Source organism: Carlito syrichta, unplaced genomic scaffold, assembly GCF_000164805.1.
Source record: "Carlito syrichta isolate Samal-C Ts95f unplaced genomic scaffold, Tarsius_syrichta-2.0.1 Scaffold315133, whole genome shotgun sequence".
Lineage (NCBI taxonomy): Eukaryota > Metazoa > Chordata > Mammalia > Primates > Tarsiidae > Carlito > Carlito syrichta.
Genome location: NW_007259229.1, coordinates 545,863 through 567,060, shown reverse-complemented (window position 1 = coordinate 567,060; position 21,198 = coordinate 545,863). Strand labels below are relative to the sequence as shown.

The following is a 21,198-nucleotide window of genomic DNA, read 5'->3' as shown; positions in this document are numbered from 1 at the left end:
CAGGTACACACCACCACACCTGGCTAAATTTTTTTTTTTTAATTGTAGAGATGAGGTCTCACCATGTTGCCCAGGCTGGTCTCTAACCTATGGGCTTAGGGCAGTCCTCTCACCTTGGCCTCCCAAAGTGCTGGGATTACAGGTGTGAGCCACCACACCCAGCCTATTTTATTCTTTCTGTTATTGTAAATGAATTGTTTTCTTAGTTTCTTTTTTGTATTGTCCAGAAATTGTGTATAAAATGCAATCAATTTTTGCTTGTTGATTTTGTCTTCTTGTCACTTTGCACAGTTCCTTTATGAGCTATAAGTTGTTTTTTTTTTTCTGTTGTGGAATTTTATGTTTTTCTATATATAAGATTATGCCATCTGCAAACAAAGATAATTTTTCCTCTTCTTTACCAATTTCGGTGTTTTTATTCCTGCTTATTGTCGTAGCCAGGACTTCAAGTACTACATGCTGAGCAGAAGTGATCAAAGTAGATTCCTTGTCTTGTTCCTGATTTTAGAGGAAGAGTTTTAGTGTTCTCAGGAATTGAATATCAACTGTAGGCTTTTCATGAACTGCCTTTAATGTGTTGAGTGATTTCCTTCTGTTTCTAAGAGTGGCAGCCCTTTGTTAAACACTATAAACAGCCAGGTGCGGTGGCTCATGGCTATAATTCCATCATTTTAGAAGGCCAAAGCAAGGGAATTACATGAGCCCAGGAGTTTCAAGACCAGTCTAGGCAACACAGCAAGACCTTGTCTCCACAAAAATTTTTTTTAAAAATTAGCCTGCATGGTGACAGGTGTCTGTTGTCCCAATTACTTGGGAGGTTGAGGCGGAAGGATCACCTGAGCCCAAGAAGTCGAGGCTGTGGTGAGCTGTGATCGTGCCACGGCACTACAGCCTGGGTGACAGTGTGAGAGCCTGGCTCAAAAAGAGAGAGAGTGAGGAGAGAAGGAGAGAGGGAGGGAAGCAGGGAGGGAGGGAGGGAGGGAGGGAAAGTAAGTTAAACACTTCTCCCTAGAGATTTCCTTTGATATTCAGTATCCAGACCAAGAAGTAAAGTCCTTTTAGATTGAGAAATCCTTTAACCGGAACTCTCCAGGTCCTAAGGTCATAAAGAATGGGTTGGGCGACCTTGTTCCCTAATCAGTTATCTAACAACAGTAAATGACTTCCTGATTTCATGTCTATCTGCCCTGGCCCAGAGGCAAACACAGCTGGCCAGCCCACTTTCCACAAAACACCCAGAATTTTATAGGAAGAGCAGACATTTGCTCACAGAAAGTGTTAGAAAATGGTCACATGGAAGTCATTGGGAAAAACTCTCCACCTGGTGGTGAGGACGCTGGACACACAGAATGAGGGAGGCTCCTACCACAGATACAGTGGAAATATCCAGGAGAGCAGTCGGGGGTCAATCTGGGGTGATCAGAGGCCAGAAGGGAGGTGTCGTCCTCTTCTTAGATTGCCATCTGAACAGTTGCTTGACCTTCTGCACATGGTCGGGGCCATTTCAGGGTGGTCCCCTGTGCACGGCTCACTAGCTGCCTAGGATCTCTGAGGACCCAAGCCCCAGACCACTCAGTCAGTCATCTCCTCTGTTTGTCCACAGGGTCAGTGGCTCAGCCCCTCATCAGAGCCAGCAGCACCACAATCATGGAGAGTGAGGGCCCTGTTCTCCTGGCCTGCCACACAAATGACGCTGCGACCTTCATTCAGTGGATCTTCAATAACCAGACTATGCAGGTCACAGAGAGGACAAGACTCATCTGGGGCCACAGGGTGGTCATCATTGCTCCCGTCAAGAGGGAGGATGCCGGGGAGTATCAGTGTAGGGTCTCCAATTTGGTCAGTTCCAGCCAAAGTGACCCCTTCATGCTGAATGTGAAGTACAAGGCATCCAAGTCTCTTCCCACCAGTTAGTAAGCTCTAACTGGATTTTTGTTTTCCCCTGTAAAAGGAAGGCTCTGATGCACTGACTTTATAGACCCATTGTGAATAGTCAATGGAAAGAAGGTGGAAACTTCCTGAACTGCGTTGAGTCAATAAATGCTCTGACTGAACTGACATGGTCATTATTGTTGGCTTAAGGTCCTATTCAACACCAGATTCCACATCTTGTCATTCTCAATTGCACTATCTCCACAGTGAAGGTGACACCATGTTCTTTAGGGACAGGGACACTCTGGATCAAGATCCAGCGAGAGACAGACCCTGGCAAGGACAAGGTCTCTCCCCCATGAGGTTTCACCACTGCCTGGAAAGATGCTCCAAGACTCTCCTGCTCATGGTGACACAGGTCCAGACTAAATCATACTGGGGTGAACCCCAAGGCCTTGAATGCCTCCACCCTCCATGCCTGACCAACCCCTGCAGGACTTCCCTTCCTGGACCAGAACCCCCAGTCCCCAAACTAAAGAGAGTGGCCTTTGCCCCAAAAGCCACAGGGGATTCCTGGATACCCTGACATCCCTGGAGAGAGGGCCCACATATGTCTATGTAAGGCCAGGCCTTGGGCTTCCCCTCAATCTCCCAAAGGTCTAGGGCCTTCCCTCTGGGCTCTTCCTGTCCCCACAGACTCTAGGAACTATGCACCTCTGAACCCCCATTAGAAGGAAGCTGCCCCTTTGCTCACCCTGATCCTCTGAAAGACAGCTGGGCACAAGACCCCCTGAGAAGCATAACTCCAGAGGACACCCAGTGACTATAGGGGTGTCCTCTGGTGGTTCTGGCCTCTCTCCTCCCCAGACCACAGCTCTGACCTCAACGGTCCTGGTAAGCTCCACTTCCCCATCTACACCTGTCCCTAGGGAACATGTGGCCTCCTTGGTGTCCCTGCCATGAGCACAGTGGGTGTCATGCCTCATAGAATCAGCTGGGGGAGTTAATCCAGAGAAGGGATAGGACTGGGGACCCCAGAGGGGAACACTCCCAAATTCCCCCGAGGCAGGAGACTGATGAGGGAGCACACAGGGTCCTCCTAGTCTGAGCTATCGTTCTGCCTGCCATTCAGACTTCCCTGAAGAAGACCCAGGAATCCAGCTTGTCTAGGAGTGGGGCTCTGGGGAGGCCGTGTAAGGTCAGGGGTTGTGGTGTTGGGAGATCAGTATGGAATGTGCTGTGGAGGCTGAAAGAGAAGTCTGAGGACAGGCAGGACCTGGGCCTGAGGAAGGCACAGGAGCCCAGACGGGCAGAGGGAGGTCGAAGGATGCTGCCCCCATCAGGGTGGGCAAAGGGACAGTGGCTTTGGAGAAGTGGGGACACAGGTCCTCTGGGCCCTCCTGGGTTCTCTCCCATGGTCACATCCTTAGGGACACACACAGGCAGGAGCATCTGGACCTTGAGTGTCCAGCCACTGTGCCTGGACCAGCCCACTCTCCAGTGACTTGGGTCCTGGGGTTAGTTCCAGATCACCAGTCCATGCCACCAAAATCTCCAGAGTGACAGTCCTTCCTGAGGACCCTGACACCTGTCCAGGAGCCGCACCCCCAGCAGATCTAACGTGTTTGAGGGCTCGTGTGGTGGCAGTGAAAGCAGCCACATTGGTCTCAGGAGATGGAGTCGAGGAAAAGCTCCAGGAAGGGCAACACCACCCTCTAGTGAGCACCTCCTGCTAAGGGGCCGAAAGAGGCCAAGAGAGATGAGAGATCAGGGCTGACCTTGGACTGGAAGCAGGTTCAGATGGAGTGGACTGAGGGTGTAAGGGTGGGGCTGAGATGAGGGGAGGGGCCGGGACAGACGGGGAAGAGCAGGTGATGGGAAGCCCCTGGGGAAGCTGGGGAGGGCATACCGTAGGCTCTCAACTCCTCAGCGTTGACAAGTGGGGCTGGCAGTTGTCTGGCTTTTGTGTGTGTCAGGGTGCTTAGCGCCATCTGGGGACTCTACCCGCTAAATGCGAGTAGGACTCCCTCATCCAGTTCTGAAAACCAGAAAATGTTCCAGACGTTGACAAATGCCCTCCGGAGGGACATTGCCTGGATGAGAAACACTGTTCTACATGAATCTCTGATAACTTATCAAATGAATTCCTTCACCTCTTGGTAGAAGGATCCTGTGTGTAAGAGAAATTGAAACTGTCATCAATATCTGTGAAAATGGCCTTTTCATAATCTGGAATTGGTGTCGCCAGAGAAGGTGGTACCATATGGCCGCCTGTCCCTCAAAGCAGGAAAGGTGTGGGTTTCCCAGGGGTCTGTAGCCACAAACAAGAGTGAAACTCACTGAGTTGCATTACAAAGTGGGCTGTGGGCAATTCTGTGACATTTGGAGGAGGAAATACATGACACAAACCCACATCCCAAGGCAACACACAGTCCACCCTGAGACTCTCCGCACCTTAGGGGCTTCTAAGCTACGAACGGGAAGTTCTATCTGTAGGAAGAAATGTCTTATTAAGAAGAAAACTGTAGCATAAACATTTCTCTTTATGTCCAAACATGTATGCTGTTGAATCATCCCTTAAACAAGAACTTCTCCCTCAACATAGACCTAGTAAAGGGACAGGGACAGGGTCTCGCTCCAACCCCTGTGGCTGACAGCGCCCTGCTGCCCCAGGCCTCATCCTCTCTAGACCTCAGGAGCGTTGCGTGCTCTGTCATCAGGAGGCAGATGATGGGACTTTTCCACGTCCTCCCTAGTTACTGTCCACCTGTCAGACCATGGGCAGAATCTGTTGCCCACTCTTGGATTTGATCCTTAAATTATTGACATGTATGTCTCTCCTCATCTGTCCCAGCATTGTGAGGGGCTCAAGAGGTACCTCCAGCACATGACTTTGAGGGGAAACTTCTCAAGAGCACTTTCCTTCCTTCTCTGTGAATAGACTCCCTCCTGCGACTCCACCATTATTACAGCAGCATTTGGATACTGTTTTGGTGGTCAGAGGCTGACCACCTCTCAGGAGGAAATGTGACTCTCTCCAACCTGTCTACCGGGTTCCCGGCTAAAAAGGGCCCAGAGAAATTGTATCTGTGAACACAGAGCAGATAGTGTCTATAAAAACATAGGAAAGCTCAAATTACAGGAGAAGCCACTAAAAATCAACATTGAGTGGAGGGCTCTCACTATTTTCTTAAAAGACAAATTGCAAAACATGATGGAATTTTTCTGGAAAAAATAGTAGTGATGTTTGTTCAACATTGCCAATGTAGTTAATTTCACTTGATTGTACACTTATAATGGTTTTTGGTACAGTTATTGATATTTTTACCACACTTGTTTAAACTCTTTCGGTTTTTTTGTTTGTTTGTTTTTGAGTTGGAATCTCACTCTGTTGTCCAGGCTGGAGTGTAGTGGCATGCTCATAGCCACCGCAGCCTCGACTAGCTGAGCTCTGGTGGTCCTTCCGCCTCAGCCTTCCAAAGAGCTAGAACCTCAGATGTGAGCCACCACGCCTGGCTAATTTTTGACTTATTGTAGATATGAGGTCTCACCAAGTTTCCCATGCTAGTCTTGAGCCTGTGAGCTCAGGTAATCCTTTCTCCACAGCCTCCCAAAGTGCTGAGATTATAGGCATGAGCCACCACTCCTGGCCTAAAGTCTTTGTTTAAAAAAAAACAAGCAAACTATGTTAACACACACACACACATTCTAATCATATAGTCCTTGTGATACCATGTGCAGACCCCAGTGAGAGTCTACGCACAGAAATCCGAGGATTTAGGGACATGAGACTGACCAACCAACTGCAGATGCATCAAATAAATGTATTTACAAAGACACTGAGAGTTAAGCTGGAAACACAGACCTCAGCACCTCAGGACACACACCTCCCCATGGATTCTGACTTTATCTGACCCAGCCCATCATTCTGGGGTTGGGACAGGAAAAGTCATGAATCCTGTCCCCTGGATACTCTGTTTGAGGACATGGGACCCTCCATTAGGTCTCCACACACAGCTCTGACTGTCAGGGCACTGTGAGGACTCAAGCAGGGGCTCAGGGATCACACAAGAGAATCAGCTACAGAGTGGGACACGGAGCTGGAGGAGCTGGTTGGCAACACAGAGCTGGGTCCCTGCAGGTCCAGAGTCCAGCCCACTCTGAAGAGGGTCTTCCCATGGTCCTGAATCCTGAGGTCTCCTCCCTGGTGACACATCAGGGTCCCTCATTCTCAAGCTGTCCAGAGCGTGCAGCACCTTGGACAGAGCCAACCCCAGCTTCACCCTTCCTCCCTCTCAGGGTTTAGAGCTCAGGACAAATGGCAGAGACCAGTGAGGCCAGAGATGGTGAGGGGACAGCAACCCCAGGAGCAGTGCCTGGTATGGGAGCAGGTGGGATCACAGGGACAAGGTGGTGTAGGAAAGAAAGCCCAGGAATGGGCAGGAGAGGAGAGGAGAACACAGACTCTGTGGGGTACAGCCCAGGATGGGACTGAGTGTGAAGTCATCTCAGCAGGTAAGCCCAGGTCCCAGTGAATAGGAGAGGAGGCAGCTCCCACACTTCCTGCTGTGGACTGAATGTTTGTGTTCCCCAATATTGTTGAAGTTCTAATCCCTAATGATATGACATTTGGTACTCCTAATTACCTTTGGGAAGTAATTAGAATAAGGTTGGGCCATAAGGTTGGGGCCTCCTGATGGCATTAATGTCTTTATTGAAAGAAGAAGACACAGAACTATCCCTCCCCCATCCTTCATCCATCTATCCCCAAGAACTAGGCTCAGGGCAGAGAGAGGAAGGACAGCACAGTTGACCCACAGAGCAGCGTGCTCGGGAACACTTCTGGGCCTAAGCTCTTCTCCACAGAGGAGGACACAGCTGGCAGCAGGGAACATGGCGCCCCCTCAACCCCTCCCTGCGGAGAACACATCACCTGGCAGAGGCTCCTGTTCACAATTGAGAGGGGATGATTCTCTGGGAGAGGGCCAGAGAAGGGAGGACAAATACTGGCCAGGGTCTCCTGGGGAGGATGGAGCTTTGAGAGGGGACAGAGGGCTTCTGTTGGAGCCTCGGGGAGAGGACACCAAAGAGAAAGAAGGGGTCGCAACAGGAAACGCTCAGTGAACTGGCATTGGTAAAAGGAGAGAGAAATCACAAGGATCTGAAAATTAACAAAAATAATCTTGATTGTTGGCAACTCCAAGCGAGTCATCCCTGAGTGAGAAATTTCAAAAACTGATGACAATAATAGCAATACATGCCATTGTGACAATCCAAATAAAACAAAACAAGGGGCACTAGACAGAACCCTCAGCCTCCAACCTCAAAAATCAGAAAACAAACACCAGGACATAGAGGGCCCTGAGAACTCTCATAACTCATCCACAGGTGTCTGTAGCCTGCCCCAGGCACTGGGGTACAACCAAGACAGACAAGTCCTTGTCCTCACGGAGCACATATTCTCGTGGGGAGGAAATCAGACAAGTAAAGAGATCTCAAACATGAGGTCGGGGCCGAAAGGCGTCATGGAGGGAACAGAGCAGGGCAAGGTCAGAGAGGGAAGACCCAGGGTCTCTAAAGGGGGTGGTCAGGGAAGGGGTCTCCCAAGGACGCCCCTTGTGTGAGCAGCACCTGGGCAGTGGAGAGTGAGTCCTGCAGACACCTAGGGATGAGTGTTCTAAACAGGGGAAATGTCAAGTGCAGAGGCGCTGAAGGAATGGTGGTCATGGTGCTGACCTTGGCCCAGTAGGACACACACACACACACACACACACACACACACACACACACACACACCAAACCTGAGGGGTGAAGAGACCTGCTAGGACCCAGGTCTTATCTTTCCTTCCCAATACACAGGTCCCAATATTGACTGATTCTCTTCCTCCCTCCTAGTCTCACTTTTAACCTTCTGGAACCCACCCACCACTGCCCAAGTCACTGTAGAATCCGTACCATCCAATGTGGCAGGAGGGAAGGATGTTCTTCTACTCGTCCACAATCTGCCACAGAATTCTCTTGGCTACACCTGGTACAAAGGGCAAAGGGTGAACATGAGACTATGGATTGCAACGTATTCAATAGCCAATCAAGCACAATACCCAAGACCTGCACATAGCGGTTGAGAGACAATATACTCCAACGCATCCCTGCTGATCCAGAACATCACCCTGAATGACACAGCAACCTACACAATACAAATCATTACGGCAAATTTTCAGAATGCAGAGGCAACCGGCCAGTTCCACGTACACCGTGAGTGATTCCTCCATGACCTATGGGTGTTGGGGGGTTAGTTCTGCTCCACACACACAGGGGACCGTCATGCCTGAACTGTGCCGGTGTCCACCTCTGCATTACATCCCATGATGGAGTTTGGGCATTTGTGCAGGACACACAGGAGAGACAAACCTCAAAAGATCATCATTCCTTTCCCCCATCCAGACGCTGCAGACATTCACTGCAGAGGAGGCGCAGTCTAATGGGAAACTCAGCAGGGGAAGACCAGCGCCAGTCCCAGCCTGCTGGGACCTCCCCATGAACTTGACCCTGTAGGATCCCGTCAGGTTTTGGCCCCAGTGCGGGCGGAGGAGGGGTCTCCTGGAATCCTCACAGAGAAGCTCAACCCAGAAGCTCCTTCCCCAGTCCCCTGTCTCAGGCTTCTGACTGCAGGTGATCCTGGGTAGCCTTTGTCTGAGGCTGGGTACTGGCCTGGGCAGGGCTGACTGGGAGTAGTGATTTACCAACTGTCTGATGGACATGGCTTCTGGAGCTGGTCACCAGCCAGTGCTCAGCCCCCAGTGCCTTATCTGGGCATGGACAGAGCCTTGTCCTCTACCTGAGACTCAGCGTGGAGAGGAGGCAGCAAGCTCCCTATGGCATTAGCTGACTGAATAGCAACTTAGATGTCCCAGGGAGGTCAGTGTCTCCAGCAGGAGAAACAGAGGAGGGAGAGGATTCCTGGCAGCTCCACCAGAAATCAAGATCAAGACAAGAGAATTCTCTTATGCAGGAAAATAATAATAGATGCTGTCATTTGAGCATCTCCTCTGTGCCAAGCTTTAGGTCAGGTAACTGGGAATGATTGAAGACTAACTCATAGACAACGTGGTAGCCAAATATCATTTATCTTACTTTATTGAAGGAAGATTGAGGTACAGAAAAATACAGCCATGGAACCAGGATCACATAAACACAAGTACCAGGTCAAGGTCACATAGACCTGTCTGTAACCACGACCCTGTCCTCTCCTCGACCAGAAGAGGCAGCTCACTAGGTTCCATGACCCCAGGTCATCCATTAGCTCAAATCTTTTTTCCTAGACATCCAAATCTCAGAGAAGTAAGAGCAAATGAGCAATGTATTCATTTTTACTTAGAACAAAATTACCTGCCTTGACAATCAGTCAGTGCCGGAATGGCCAGGGCTCCCCCTTCAGACCGCCCACTCACCGGACTTGAAACCATTTGTTTCCTGATGTGTCTATGGCCCTCCCCCCTCACACCCTGCACCAGCACAGGGCCCAGTGTGAGACACACTCTGTGTAGTTCTCTGAGGAAGGAGGGAATGAATTAATGCATGAACAAATGAATGAACCACTTCAGGGTCTGGAATCGGGTTGCAGATACTTAGGAATTCTGGCCACACACATCCCCTGTCCCTCCAGGGGGTTGAGACACTGGCCTCAAACATTTTACTCTTTTCTAGAGAAATGTTTCTTCCATAAAATGGTACCAGACCCTTGGGTATTTAAAACAGTCTTCACATATGGAAGAAGTTAGCTGCTCCTCACATTTCTTTTCCTCTTTTTGTTCTTTTTTTTGAGTTGGAGTCTCACTCTTTCGCCCAGACTGGAGTGCAGTGGCACGCTCCAGGCCACTGCAGCCTCGACCTGCTGGGCTCCGGCAGCCATCTTTCCATCTCAGCCTTCCAAATAGCTGGAAATATAGGCCCACACTACTATGCCCAGCTATATTTTGATTTATTGTAGAGACAAGGTCTTGCCAAATTGCCCTGGTGGGTCTCAAACCCGTGGGCTCAGGCAATCCACTCACCTCGGCTTCCCAAAGTGCTGGGATTACAGGCTGAGCCACCGAGCCCGGCTGCCCTTTTTAAAATCGGTTTTTTTTGTTGTTGCTGTTCTTCTTGAATTGTAGGAGGTCTTCATCTAATTGTACTATTAACCCGTTATAAGATGTATATATGATTTGCAAATATTGTCCCCATTCTACGGTTTGCTTTTCATTCTTAATTTTGTTCTTCGATAAACAGAATTTATTAATTTGGTGGTTAGTCCCATTAATCTATGTTTACTTTTGTTGCCTGTGCTTTTTAGGTCATATTCAGATATCATTGCCAAACTCAAGGTCATGAGGATTCTCCCATCACGTTCTTCTAGCAGTTTTATAATTTTTTTTTTTTGAGTTGGAGTCTCACCAAGTCACCCAGGCTGGAGTGCAAATGGCACGTTCACGGCCAACGCAGCCTCCACCTGCTGGGCTCAGGTGATCCTTCTGCCTCAGCCTCCAAGTAGCTGAAACTACAGACACGCGCCACCACGCTCAGCTAATTTTTTGTTTTATCATAGAGATGAGGTCTCGCCATATTGCCCAGGCTAGTCTCAGACCCAGGTGAAGCAATCCTGTCACCTCAGCCTTCCAAAGTGCTGGGATCATAGGTGTTAGCCACTGCACCAGGTCACAGTTTTATAATTTCAGGTTTTATGTTTAGGTCTTTCATCCATGCTCTAAGGTGGCAGACACACTTCATTTTTTGCCAGATTTCCCAACACCATTGGTTGAAAAGACTGTCCGTTCTCTATTGGATGATCTTGGCAACCTTGTTGAAAATTCTTCACTACATATGAGTGTTTCTTTCTGCATCTTCTAGTCTACTCCATCAGTCTCTCTCTCTCTATATATATATATATATTTTTTTTTTTTTTTAATTTTTTTTTTTTTTGAGTCAAGGTCTCACTCTATCACCCAGGCTGAAGTGCAGTGTCACGTTCATGGTTCACTGCAGCTTCAAACTCTTGGGCTCAGGTGATCCTTCCACCTCAGGTTCCCAAATAGCTGGAACTACGGGCATACACTACCATGCTCCATGTATTATTTTTTATTTTTTTGGTAGAGACAAGGTCTCATTCTGTTGTCTAGGCTGGTTTCGAGTTCCTGGCCTCCCAAAATACTGGGCTTAGAGGCGTGAGCCACCAAGACTGGACTGTATGTTTTGTTTTGTTTTTTTCCCCTTTCTTTTTTTATGTGTTTGTTTGTTTAATAGAGATGAGGTCTCAGTATGTTGCCCAGCCTGGTCTTGAACAGCCAGGCTCAAACAATCCTCTCATTTAGCCTCCCAAAGTACTGAAATTGCAGGTATGAACCACCACTCCCAGCCTACATGTCTTTTTAAATGTCAGAACCACACTATTTTGATTACTGTAGCTCTGTGGAAAGTTTGAACTCTGGACATGTGAAACCTCCATCTTGTTATTTTTTTCAAGATGTTTTTGGCTGGTCCAGGTCACTTGGGATTCGATATAAACTTTAAGATGAATTTTCTATTTCTGCAAAAACTGCCATTGGAATTTTTATAGAAATTGTATTAAATCTATAAAGCTAGATTGGGAGTATCAGCATCTTAAAGATATTAAGTCTTACAAAACATTAACACATTGTCTTTTCGTTTATGTTTCTTATTCTTTTTCTCCTTCTCCTCTTTCCTCTTCTTCTTTTCCTCCTCCTCCTCCTCCTCCTCCTCCTCCTCCCCCCTCCTTCTTTGTCAGAGTCTAAATCTGTGGCCCAAACTGGAGTGCACTGGTACACTTGTGGCCACCATAGTCTCGACCTGCTGGGTTCAGGCAATCCCTCCTCGTCAGCTTTTCATGTAGGTGAAACCACAGGCATGTGCCACCACACCCGGCTATTATTTTTTCTTTTTCTTTCTTTTTTTTTTTTTTTATTTCTTGTAGAGACAAGGTCTCTTCAAGTTGCCCACGCTGGTCTCAAACTCCTGGGCTCAGGCAATCCTCTCACCTCCAACTCCCAAAGTGCTGGGATTACAGGAGTGAGTCATTGCACCCGGTTTTATTCTTTCTAATGTTATTGTAAATGAATTGTTTCCTTAGTTTCCTTTTTGCATTGTTCAGAAATAGTGTAAACATGCAATCAATTTTTCTTGTTGATTTTGCCTCTTGTCACTTTGCAGTTTCTTTATTAACTATAAGAGGTTTTTTGGTGAGGTGGAATCTAATGGTTTTCTACATGTAAGATTATGTCATCTGCAAGGGAAGACAATTTTTCTTCTTCCTTACTAATTTAGGTTCCTTTTTTTTTTTTTTTTTTTAGTCACACTCTGTCACCCAGACTGGAGTGCAGTGGCTGCTCCCAGCCACTGCAGCCTCGACCTGCTGGACTCGGCGATCCTTCCACCTCCGCCTTCCAAGTAGCTGGAACTACAGGTGCGCACTACCACATCCGGCTAATTTTTTTGATTTATTGTAGAGATGAGGTTTCCCCAAGTTGCCCAGGCAGGTCTCGAACCCGCGGGCTCAGGCAATTCACTCACCTCAGCCTCCCAAAGTGCAGGATTTCAGGCTGAGCCACCAAGCCCGACTAATTTAGGTTCTTTATTTCCTGCTTATTGTCCTAGCCAGGACTTCAAGTACTACATGTTGAACAGAAGTAATCAAAGCAGCTTCTTCGTCTTCTTCTTGATTTTAGAGGAAGAATTTTAGTGTTCTCGGGAGTTGGATATCAACTGTAGGCTTTTCATGAACCGCCTTTAATGTGTTGAGTGATTTTCTTCTGTTTCTAGGAGTGCCAAGCGTTTGTCAAACACTGTAAACAATCAAGTGCGGTGTCTCATGGCTATAATCCCATCATTTTGAAGGCCAAGGCTAGGGAATTACTTGAACCCAGGAGTTTGACACCAGTCTAGGCCACACAGCAAGACCTCGTGTCCACACACACAAAAAATTTAAATATAGCAGTTGTGTGTGCCTATAGTTCTAGTTACTTGGAAGACTGAGGAGATGTCCAGGGTAGTAGTCAGTGGTCAGTCTGGGGTGATCTGGGACCAGAGGGGAGGTGTCGCACTCTTCTTAGATTGTCAGCTGAACAGATGCTTGACCATCTGCAGATGGTCAGGGCCATTTCTGGGTGGTCCCCTCTGCACGGCTCACTATGGGACCTGTGAGCTGGCTAGGATCTCTGAGGACAGAATGTAGCCCTAGGCCCTAGACGACTTTCAGTGAGTCTCCACCCCTGTTTGTCCACAGGGTCAGTGGTTCAGCTGTTCAACCGAGCCAGCAGCACCACAATCATGGAGATTGAGGGCCCTGTTCTCCTGGCCTGCCACACAAATGATGCTGTGACCTTCATTCAGTGGATCTTCAATAACCAGAGTATGCAGGTCACAGAGAGGACAAGACTCACCTGGAGCCACAGGGTGGTCTTCATTGCTCCCGTCAAGAGGGAGGATGCCGGGGAGTATCAGTGTAGGGTCTCCAATCGGGTCAGTTCCAGCCAAAGTGACCCCTTCATGCTGAATGTGAAGTACAAGGCATTCAAGTCCCTTCCCACCAGTTAGTAAGCTCTAACTGGATTTTTTGTTTTCCCCTGTAAAAGGAAGGTTCTGATGTGCTAACTTTATAGAGCCATTGTGAATAGTCAATGGAAAGAAGGTAGAATGTTCTTGAACTATGTTGAGCCGGTAAACGCTCTGACTGAACTGACATGGTCATTATTGTTGCCTTAAGGTCCCATTCAACACCAGATCCCACTCTTGTCAGTCTCAATTGTACTAACTCCACAGCGAAGGTGACACCGTGTTCTTTAGGGGCAGGAACACCCTGGGCCAAGACCCAGCAAGAGACAAACCTGGCAAGGACAAGGTCTCCTCCCCATGCGGTTTCACCACTGCCTGGATAGATGCTCCAAGGCTCTCCTGCTCCAGGGGGGACAGGCCCAGGCTAAATCAGACTGGGGTGAATCCCAAGGCCTTGAATGCCTCCACTCTTCATGCCTGACCAGCCCCTGCAGGACTCACTTTCCTGGACCAGAACCCCCTAGTCCCCACACTAAAGAGAGTGGCCTTCGCCCCAAAAGCCACAGGGGATTCCTGGATACCCTGACATCCCTGGAGAGAGGGCCCACATATTGTCTCTGTAAGGCCTGGCCTCCCCTCAATCTCCCAAAGGTCTAGGAACTCTCCCTCTGGGCTCTCCCTGTCCCCATGGGCTCTAGGAATTATGCACCTCTGAACCCCCATTAGAAGGAAGCTGCCCCTTTGCTCTCTCTGACCCTATGAGAGACAGCTGGGCACAGGACACCCTGAGAAGCACAACCCCAAGGGCACCTTCCCTAGAGTACAACACCCAGGGACTATGGGGGCGTCCTCTGGTGGTCCTGGCCTCTCTACTCAGAAAACAGCTCTGACCTAGATGGTCTCGGTAAGGTTCCACACATGTCCCAGGGAACATGTTGCCTCCTTGGAGTCCTGGCCATGAGCACAGGGGGTGTCGTGCCTCATAAAACCAGCCAGGGTGGCTCATTCAGAGAAGGGATGGAACTGGGGACACCCCGGAGAGGAACACCCCCATGCTCCTCCTAGGCAGGAGACTGGTGAGTGAGCACCAAATGTTCTCCTAGGCAGAGCTATCACTCTATCACTCAGACTTCCCTGAAGAGGACCCAGGAATCCCACCATGTCTAAGAGCGGGGTTCTGGGGAGGCCGTGTGAAGTCAGAAGGTTGTGGTGCTTGGAGACAGGTATGGATGACCTCTAGGGGCTGGGAGAGAAGCCTGGGGACAGGCAGGACCTGGGCCTGGGAAGGCACAGGAGCCCAAACAGGCAGAGGGAGGTCAGGGGATGTCGCCCCCATCAGGGCAGGTGAAGGGACATGGGGTCTGGGGAAGTGGACACACAGGTCCTCTGCGCCCTCCTGGGTTCTCTCCCATGGTCTCATCTTGGGGCCCCTGTCCAAAAGTGGGTGCCTATGCCCAGCCTGGCTCACGGAGTTGGAGAAGGAGCCCAGTGAAAAGGGAAAGTGATGAACATCCATTTCTATAAAGATTCCAAAGAGGCTTAGCCAGTCTTGTGCCAGAGATCAGAACAAAGGTGACGGGGGCGAGAAGTGTCTGGGTGGGGCATGAGTGTGTCACTGGGTGCAGGCAATATGCTCTACGGTGACCTGGGTGGGTCTTTTGTGGGCACACACATATGTAGACATGGCTACATCCATGTTACTTCATACAACAGGGACTATAAAATTTTTCAGGTTAAACAACAACAACAAAAACCCAATATCAATAAAATATCAAAGACCAGCTCATATCAACTCTATGTAACTCTTCCAGATAATAGAAAAATACAGAATATTCATTAACCGATTTTATGTGGCAGTGTAACCTTCATGTCAAATGCAGGCCAGGAAAGAATGAAAAAGGAAAAAGGCAAGCCTTTCTCATGAGCAGAGAGAAGAAACCCCTAGATTACATACTACCAAAAGGAATTAAGAATTACCCCATTAGCCGGACTCGGTGGCTCAGCCTATAATCCCGCGCCTTTGGGAGGCTAAGGTGAGTGGATTGCCTGAGCCCGTGGGTTTGAGACCCGCCTGGGCAACTTGGCGAGACCTCATCTCTACAATAAATCAAAAAATCAGCTGGGTGTGGTAGTGCATGCCTGTAATTCCAGCTACCCAGAAGGCTAAGGCGGAAGGATCGCCGGAGCCCAGAAGGTCGAGGCTGCGGTGGCCGGGAGCGGCCACTGCACTCCAGTCTGGGCAACAGAGTGAGACTCCAACTCAAAAAAAAAAAAAGAATTACTTCATTGAGTTTGTTCCCCAGGAACACAGATGGGTTTAGACCATTGCCTTTTACCACATCCACAGATGAACTAGAAAAAAAAATTATAACTATCAGAAGAGAAGCAAATTGGTCTTGGGTGAAATTCCCCATCTTTCCACTGAAATTCCTCTAGTGATGTGGACAGTACAGCCAGGCTCCTGGCTCCAACCTCAGACACCACCTAGGAGAAGCCGGTGTTCTGGGTCTTTCCAAGGTTTTGGAACCTGACCTCTATGCCCCAAATGGTTGGGGTTGAAGTTGACCAAGACTTGTACGGGGAATCTAAATTTTCAAGCTCAAATTATTGTGCTTATAAAATAGAAAAATACTCTGATTTTATATTAAATTCCAAATTCCCTAGGCACAAACAACCACTCTTTTTTTTTTTTGAGTCTCACTCACCTGCTGGGTTCAGGCAATCCTTCCGCCTCATTCTTCCAAATAGCTGGAACTACAGGTGCATGCTACCACACCAGGCTAATTTTTTGAGTTATTGTAGAGATGAGGTCTCATCGAGTTCTCCAGGCTGGTCTCAAACCCCTGAGCTCAGGCAATCCCCTTACCTCGGCCTCGCAAAGTGCTGAGATTATAGGCGTGAGCCACCACAGCTGGCCAGCGGCAACTACCTTCTAAATTAGGCAGCCCAGTCATTTCCTAGGTTCTTCACCCCAGGCAACTTGCTGACACACAGGGTGGCTGACACCTGTCCCTGCCTCCTCTCCATTGCTCAGCTGTTGCCTCCCCTGGAGGATGATCGATCATCCCGATGACAGAACCTGAGAGCTTGTCCCACAGCAGACAGGAAGGCAGGGCTCTGCCTCCAGAGGGCCACTCACCCTGGTGGGGACAGGGGTGGTGCTGACAGCCATTCTGAAGACCTGAGGTATCAGGAGAGCCAAGCAGTTATGCAGAGATGCACAGTAAGAAGGTGACACAGGGCTGAGGGTCTCAGAAGTGTGGGGAAGCTCACCAGCAACTCAGGACAGACCTCAGGAGTTACAGCTGGAAGGAAGTGCTGAAGTGGGAAGTTCTGGAATGTTTCAGGGAAAAGGCTGGACACTCAGAGGAGACTCTCGCCCCTGATGCAGCTTTAAGCATTGAGTGGTCTGTGCCTCTCTCCTGCCATCATCTAACCACTCCTGCCTCCAGACACAACTACCCAAACTTGTATCCCTTCATTGTCTGACTCCTCTTGAAAGGCACTCTGGGTTCCTCTTCTGCACTGCCAAGAGGGGAGGCCAAGTTCCCACAGGCCACCCAGCAACAGGGTTCTGCTGAGGAGGGAGCAGAAAGGATCACCTGCTCCCTACATCTTGGGATCTGACTCCGGGGGTGACAGCAAAGCCTGGAGACCAACTGTTCCCTCGGGCCCTGATGGGAACCTGTGCCACGGTGGCTGTCACATCATTCCTGATCTTCCAAGTAAGGGAAGACACTCCTTGGATATCTGGAAGGACTTCCTCCCACTGGAAGAGTCCCAGCCCAGAAAGTTCCATAGCAACCCTGCCAAAGCCCGTGTGTACAGATCCTAAGTGACAGGCCCTTTAGAGACACAGGCTCACACTTAGGATCTGAACCCACATCCACTTTATAATGTAAACCAGCAGGTGTCACTCTGGTTTCAGGCTACAGACCTTTGGAAAACCCTCACCCTTCCTGCCATAAGGTAGAGGTGACCATATGGGATCACCTCTAAACACATGGTACACCTGTTATCTCTAAATGACAGGGCCTTAAGGACGCAGGCTTGCACTTAGGATCTGTAACCAGGTCCCATTTTGTAATGTAACCTAACGAGTATTGTGGGTACAGATCCTAAGTGACAGGTCCTTAGGGAGACACACAGGCAGGGGCATCTGGACCTTGAGTGTCCAGCCACTGTGCCTGGAACCAACCCACTCCCCAGTAACTTGGGCCCTGGATTTGGCTCAAGATCACCTGTCCATTCCACCAAAATCTGCAGAATCACATTCCTTACTGGGGATCCTGACACCTGCCAGGAGCTGCACCCCGAGCAAATCTAACATGTTTGAGGGCGGGGTGGTGGCAGTAAAAGCAGCCACATTTGTCTCGGGGGATGAAAAGGGTGGGGGATGAGCTCCAGAAAGGGCAAAACCACCCTATAGTGAGCACCTCTGCTAAGGTGCAGAAAGAAGACAACACTGATGAGAGATCAGGACTGACCTTGGACTAGGGTCAGGTTCAGATGGAGTGAACTGAGGGTGCAAGGAGGAGGCTGAGATGGAGAGAGTGGTTGGGACAGCTGGGGAAGAGTAGGCAAGGGGAAGCCCCGGGTAAGCTGGGGAGGGTGCACAGCAGGCTTTCAACTTCTCAGCATTGACATTTGGGGCTGGTGGTTGTTGTCTGGTTTTTGTGTGTTGCAGGGTGTTTAGCACCATCTGGGGACTCTACCCGCTAAATGCTAGTAGAACTCCCTCATCCAGTTCTGAAAACAAAAAAATGTTGCAGACATTGACAAATGCCTTCTGGAGGGGACCATTGCCCCTGGACGAGAATCACTGATCTACATGAATCTCTGATAACTCGTCAAATGAAATCCTTCACCTCTTGGTAGAAGAATCGTGTGTAAGATGCATTGAAACTGATGTCATCAATATCTGTGAAAATGGCTTTTTCATAATCGGTCATCTGGCGTCGCAGGAGCAGATGGGATGCCATGTGGCCGCCTGTACCTTGCAGCAGGAAGGGTATGGGTTTCCCAGGGGTTTACAGCCAAAAACCAAAGCATCACTCACTGGGTTGCATTACAAAGTGGGACATGAGGAATTCTGTGACGTGAGGAGGAGGAAATACACGACACGAACCCACATCCCAAGGCACCACACAGTCCACCCTAAGGCTCTCACCACCTTAGGGGCTTCTAAGCTATGAATGGAAAGTTCTATCTGTAGGAAGAAAGGTCTTATTAAGAAGAAAGCTATAGCATAAACATTTCTCTTTATGTTCAAACATGTATGCTGTTGAATCATCACCCCCTCCAATCCCAACATAGGCCTGGTAGCGGGACAGGGCCGGGATTTCACTCCTGCCCCTGTGTCTGACAGTGCCCTGTTTCCCCAGTCCTGCATCCTCTCTGGATCTCAGGAACCCTGGGTGCTCTTCCATCAGGAGGGACATGAGGGATCTTTTCTACGTCCTCCCCAGTCACCATGCACTTGCCAGATACTTGACAGAATCTGTGGCCCACTCTTGGATTTGACCCTTAAATTACTGACGCCTATGTCTCTCCCTCATCTGTCCCAACATTGTGAGGGAACCAAGAGACATCTCCTGCACATGACTTTGAGAAGAAACTTCTCAAGAGCACTTTCCTTCCCTCTCTGTGAACAGACGCCCCCTTCTGCAACTCCACCATTATTACGGCAGCATTTGGATACTGTTTGGGTGGCCAGAGGCTGTCCGCCTCTCTGGGGAAATGTGACGCTCTCCACCCTGTCTACAGGGTTCCTGGCAGAAAAGGGCCCAGAGAAATCGTATCTGTGACCCCAGAGAAGATAGTGTTTATAAGAATAATGGAAAGCTAAAATTATAAGAGAAGCCACTAAAAATCAACATTTAGTGGAGGACTCTCACTATTTTCTTAAGAGACAAATTGCAAAACGTGATAGAATTCTTCTGGAAAAAATAGTGGTGAAGGTTGTTCAACATCGTCAATGTTAATTTCATTTGATCATACACTTACGATGATTAATGGCATATTTATTGATAATTTTATCACAATTGTTTAAAGTCTTTGGTAAACAAAAGAAACCCAGTATGTAAAACACATACATTCTAATTAGATAGCTCTTGTGATACGCATGTGTTGACCCCCTCATAAGATTCTCCACAGAGAGGTCCAAGGATTTAGGGACATGAGACTGACCAGCCAACTGCAGATGCACCAAATAAATGTATTTGCAAAAGACTGAGAGTTAAGCTGAAAACACAGACCTCAGCACCCCGGGACACATGTCTTCCCATGGATTCTGACTTTATTATTTTTTTTTTTGAGTTGGAGTCTCACTCTGTTGCCCAGATTGGAGTGCAGTGACCACTCCCGGCCACCACAGCCTCGACCTGCTGGGCTCCGGCGATCCTTCTGCCTCAGCCTTCCAAGTAGCTGGAACTACAGGCGCACGCTACCACACTGGGCTAACTTTTTGATTTATTGTAGAGATGAGGTCTCACCAAGTTGCCCAGGTGGGTCTCGAACCCGCAGGCTCAGGCAATTCACTCACCTCAGCCTCCCAAGGTGTGGGATTACAGGCTGAGCCACCAAGCCTGGCTGGATTCTGACTTTAAATGACACAGTCCATCATCAGATCTTGTTGTGGGGTTAGGACCAGAGAGATAAAGAATCCTGTCCCCTGGACACTCTGTGAGAGGACATGGAACCCTCCATTACATCTCCACACACAGCTCTGACTGCCCGTGCACTGTGAGGACTCAAGCAGGGGCTCAGGGATCACGCAAGAGAATCAGCTACAGAGTGGAACACGGAGCCAGGGGAGTCAGTCGACAACACAGAGCTCCGTCCCTCCAGGTCCCGAGTTCTGCCCACTCTGAAGAGGCTTCCCCTGTGGTTCTGCCTCCCAGGGTCTCTTCCCAGGTGACACATCAGTGGCCCTCATTTTCAAACTGTCCAGAGAGTGCAGCACCTTGGACAGCACCCACCCCAGTTTCACCCTTCCTCCCTCATAGGGTTTAGGGCTCAGGACAAACGGAAAAGGTCAATGAGGCCAGAGATGGTGAGGGGACAGCGACCCCAGGGGCAGTGCTTGGTATAGGAACAGGTGGGGCCACAGGGACAAGGTAGTGCAGGAAAGAAAGCCCAGGAATGGGCAGGAGAGTAGAGGAGGACACAGGCTCTGTGGGGTGCAGCCCAGGGTGGGACTGTGAGTATGAAGTCATTTCAGCAGGTGACGCCATGTCCTGATGAACAGGAGGGGAGGCAGCTCCCGCCCCTCCCGCTGTTGACCAAATGTTTGTGACCCCCCAAATTACTGAAGCCCTAATCCCTAATGAAATGGCATTTGATACTCCTAATTACCTTTGGGAGGTAGTTTGAATAAGGCTTGTTCATAAGGATGGGGCCTCCTGATGAAATTAAGGCCTTTATTAAAAGAAGAAGACTTAGAACTATCCCTCCCCCACCCTTCATCCATCCATCCCACTCCCCACCACGTGAGGATACAGCAAGAAAGCAGCTGTTGCTGGGGTTGGAGGCTCAGCCTGTAATCCTGCGCTTTGGGAGGCAGAGGTGAGTGGATTGCCTGAGCCCGCGGGTTCGACACCTGCCTGGGCAACTTGGCGAGACCTCATCTCTACAATAAATCAAAAATTAGCCAGGTGTGGTAGAGTGTGCCTGTAGTTCCGGCCACTTGGAAGGCTGAGGTGGAAGGATCGCCAGAGCCCAGCAGGTCGAGATTGCGGTGGCCGGGAGTGGCCACTGCACTCCAGTCTGGGTGACAGA

At 49.2% G+C, this 21,198-nt stretch overlaps 1 protein-coding gene across 1 annotated transcript in view; it reads left to right on the top strand.

The window, feature by feature from the left end:
* LOC103274933 (carcinoembryonic antigen-related cell adhesion molecule 21-like) overlaps positions 1-1,914 on the top strand; it is an 11,192-nt gene extending 9,278 nt beyond the window's left edge. The window contains exon 3 of the mRNA XM_021706092.1: positions 1,604-1,914. Within this exon, the coding sequence (XP_021561767.1) occupies positions 1,604-1,914 (311 nt within the window). The remainder of the gene's footprint in view (positions 1-1,603) is intronic.
* Positions 1,915-21,198: the final 19,284 nt, after the last annotated feature.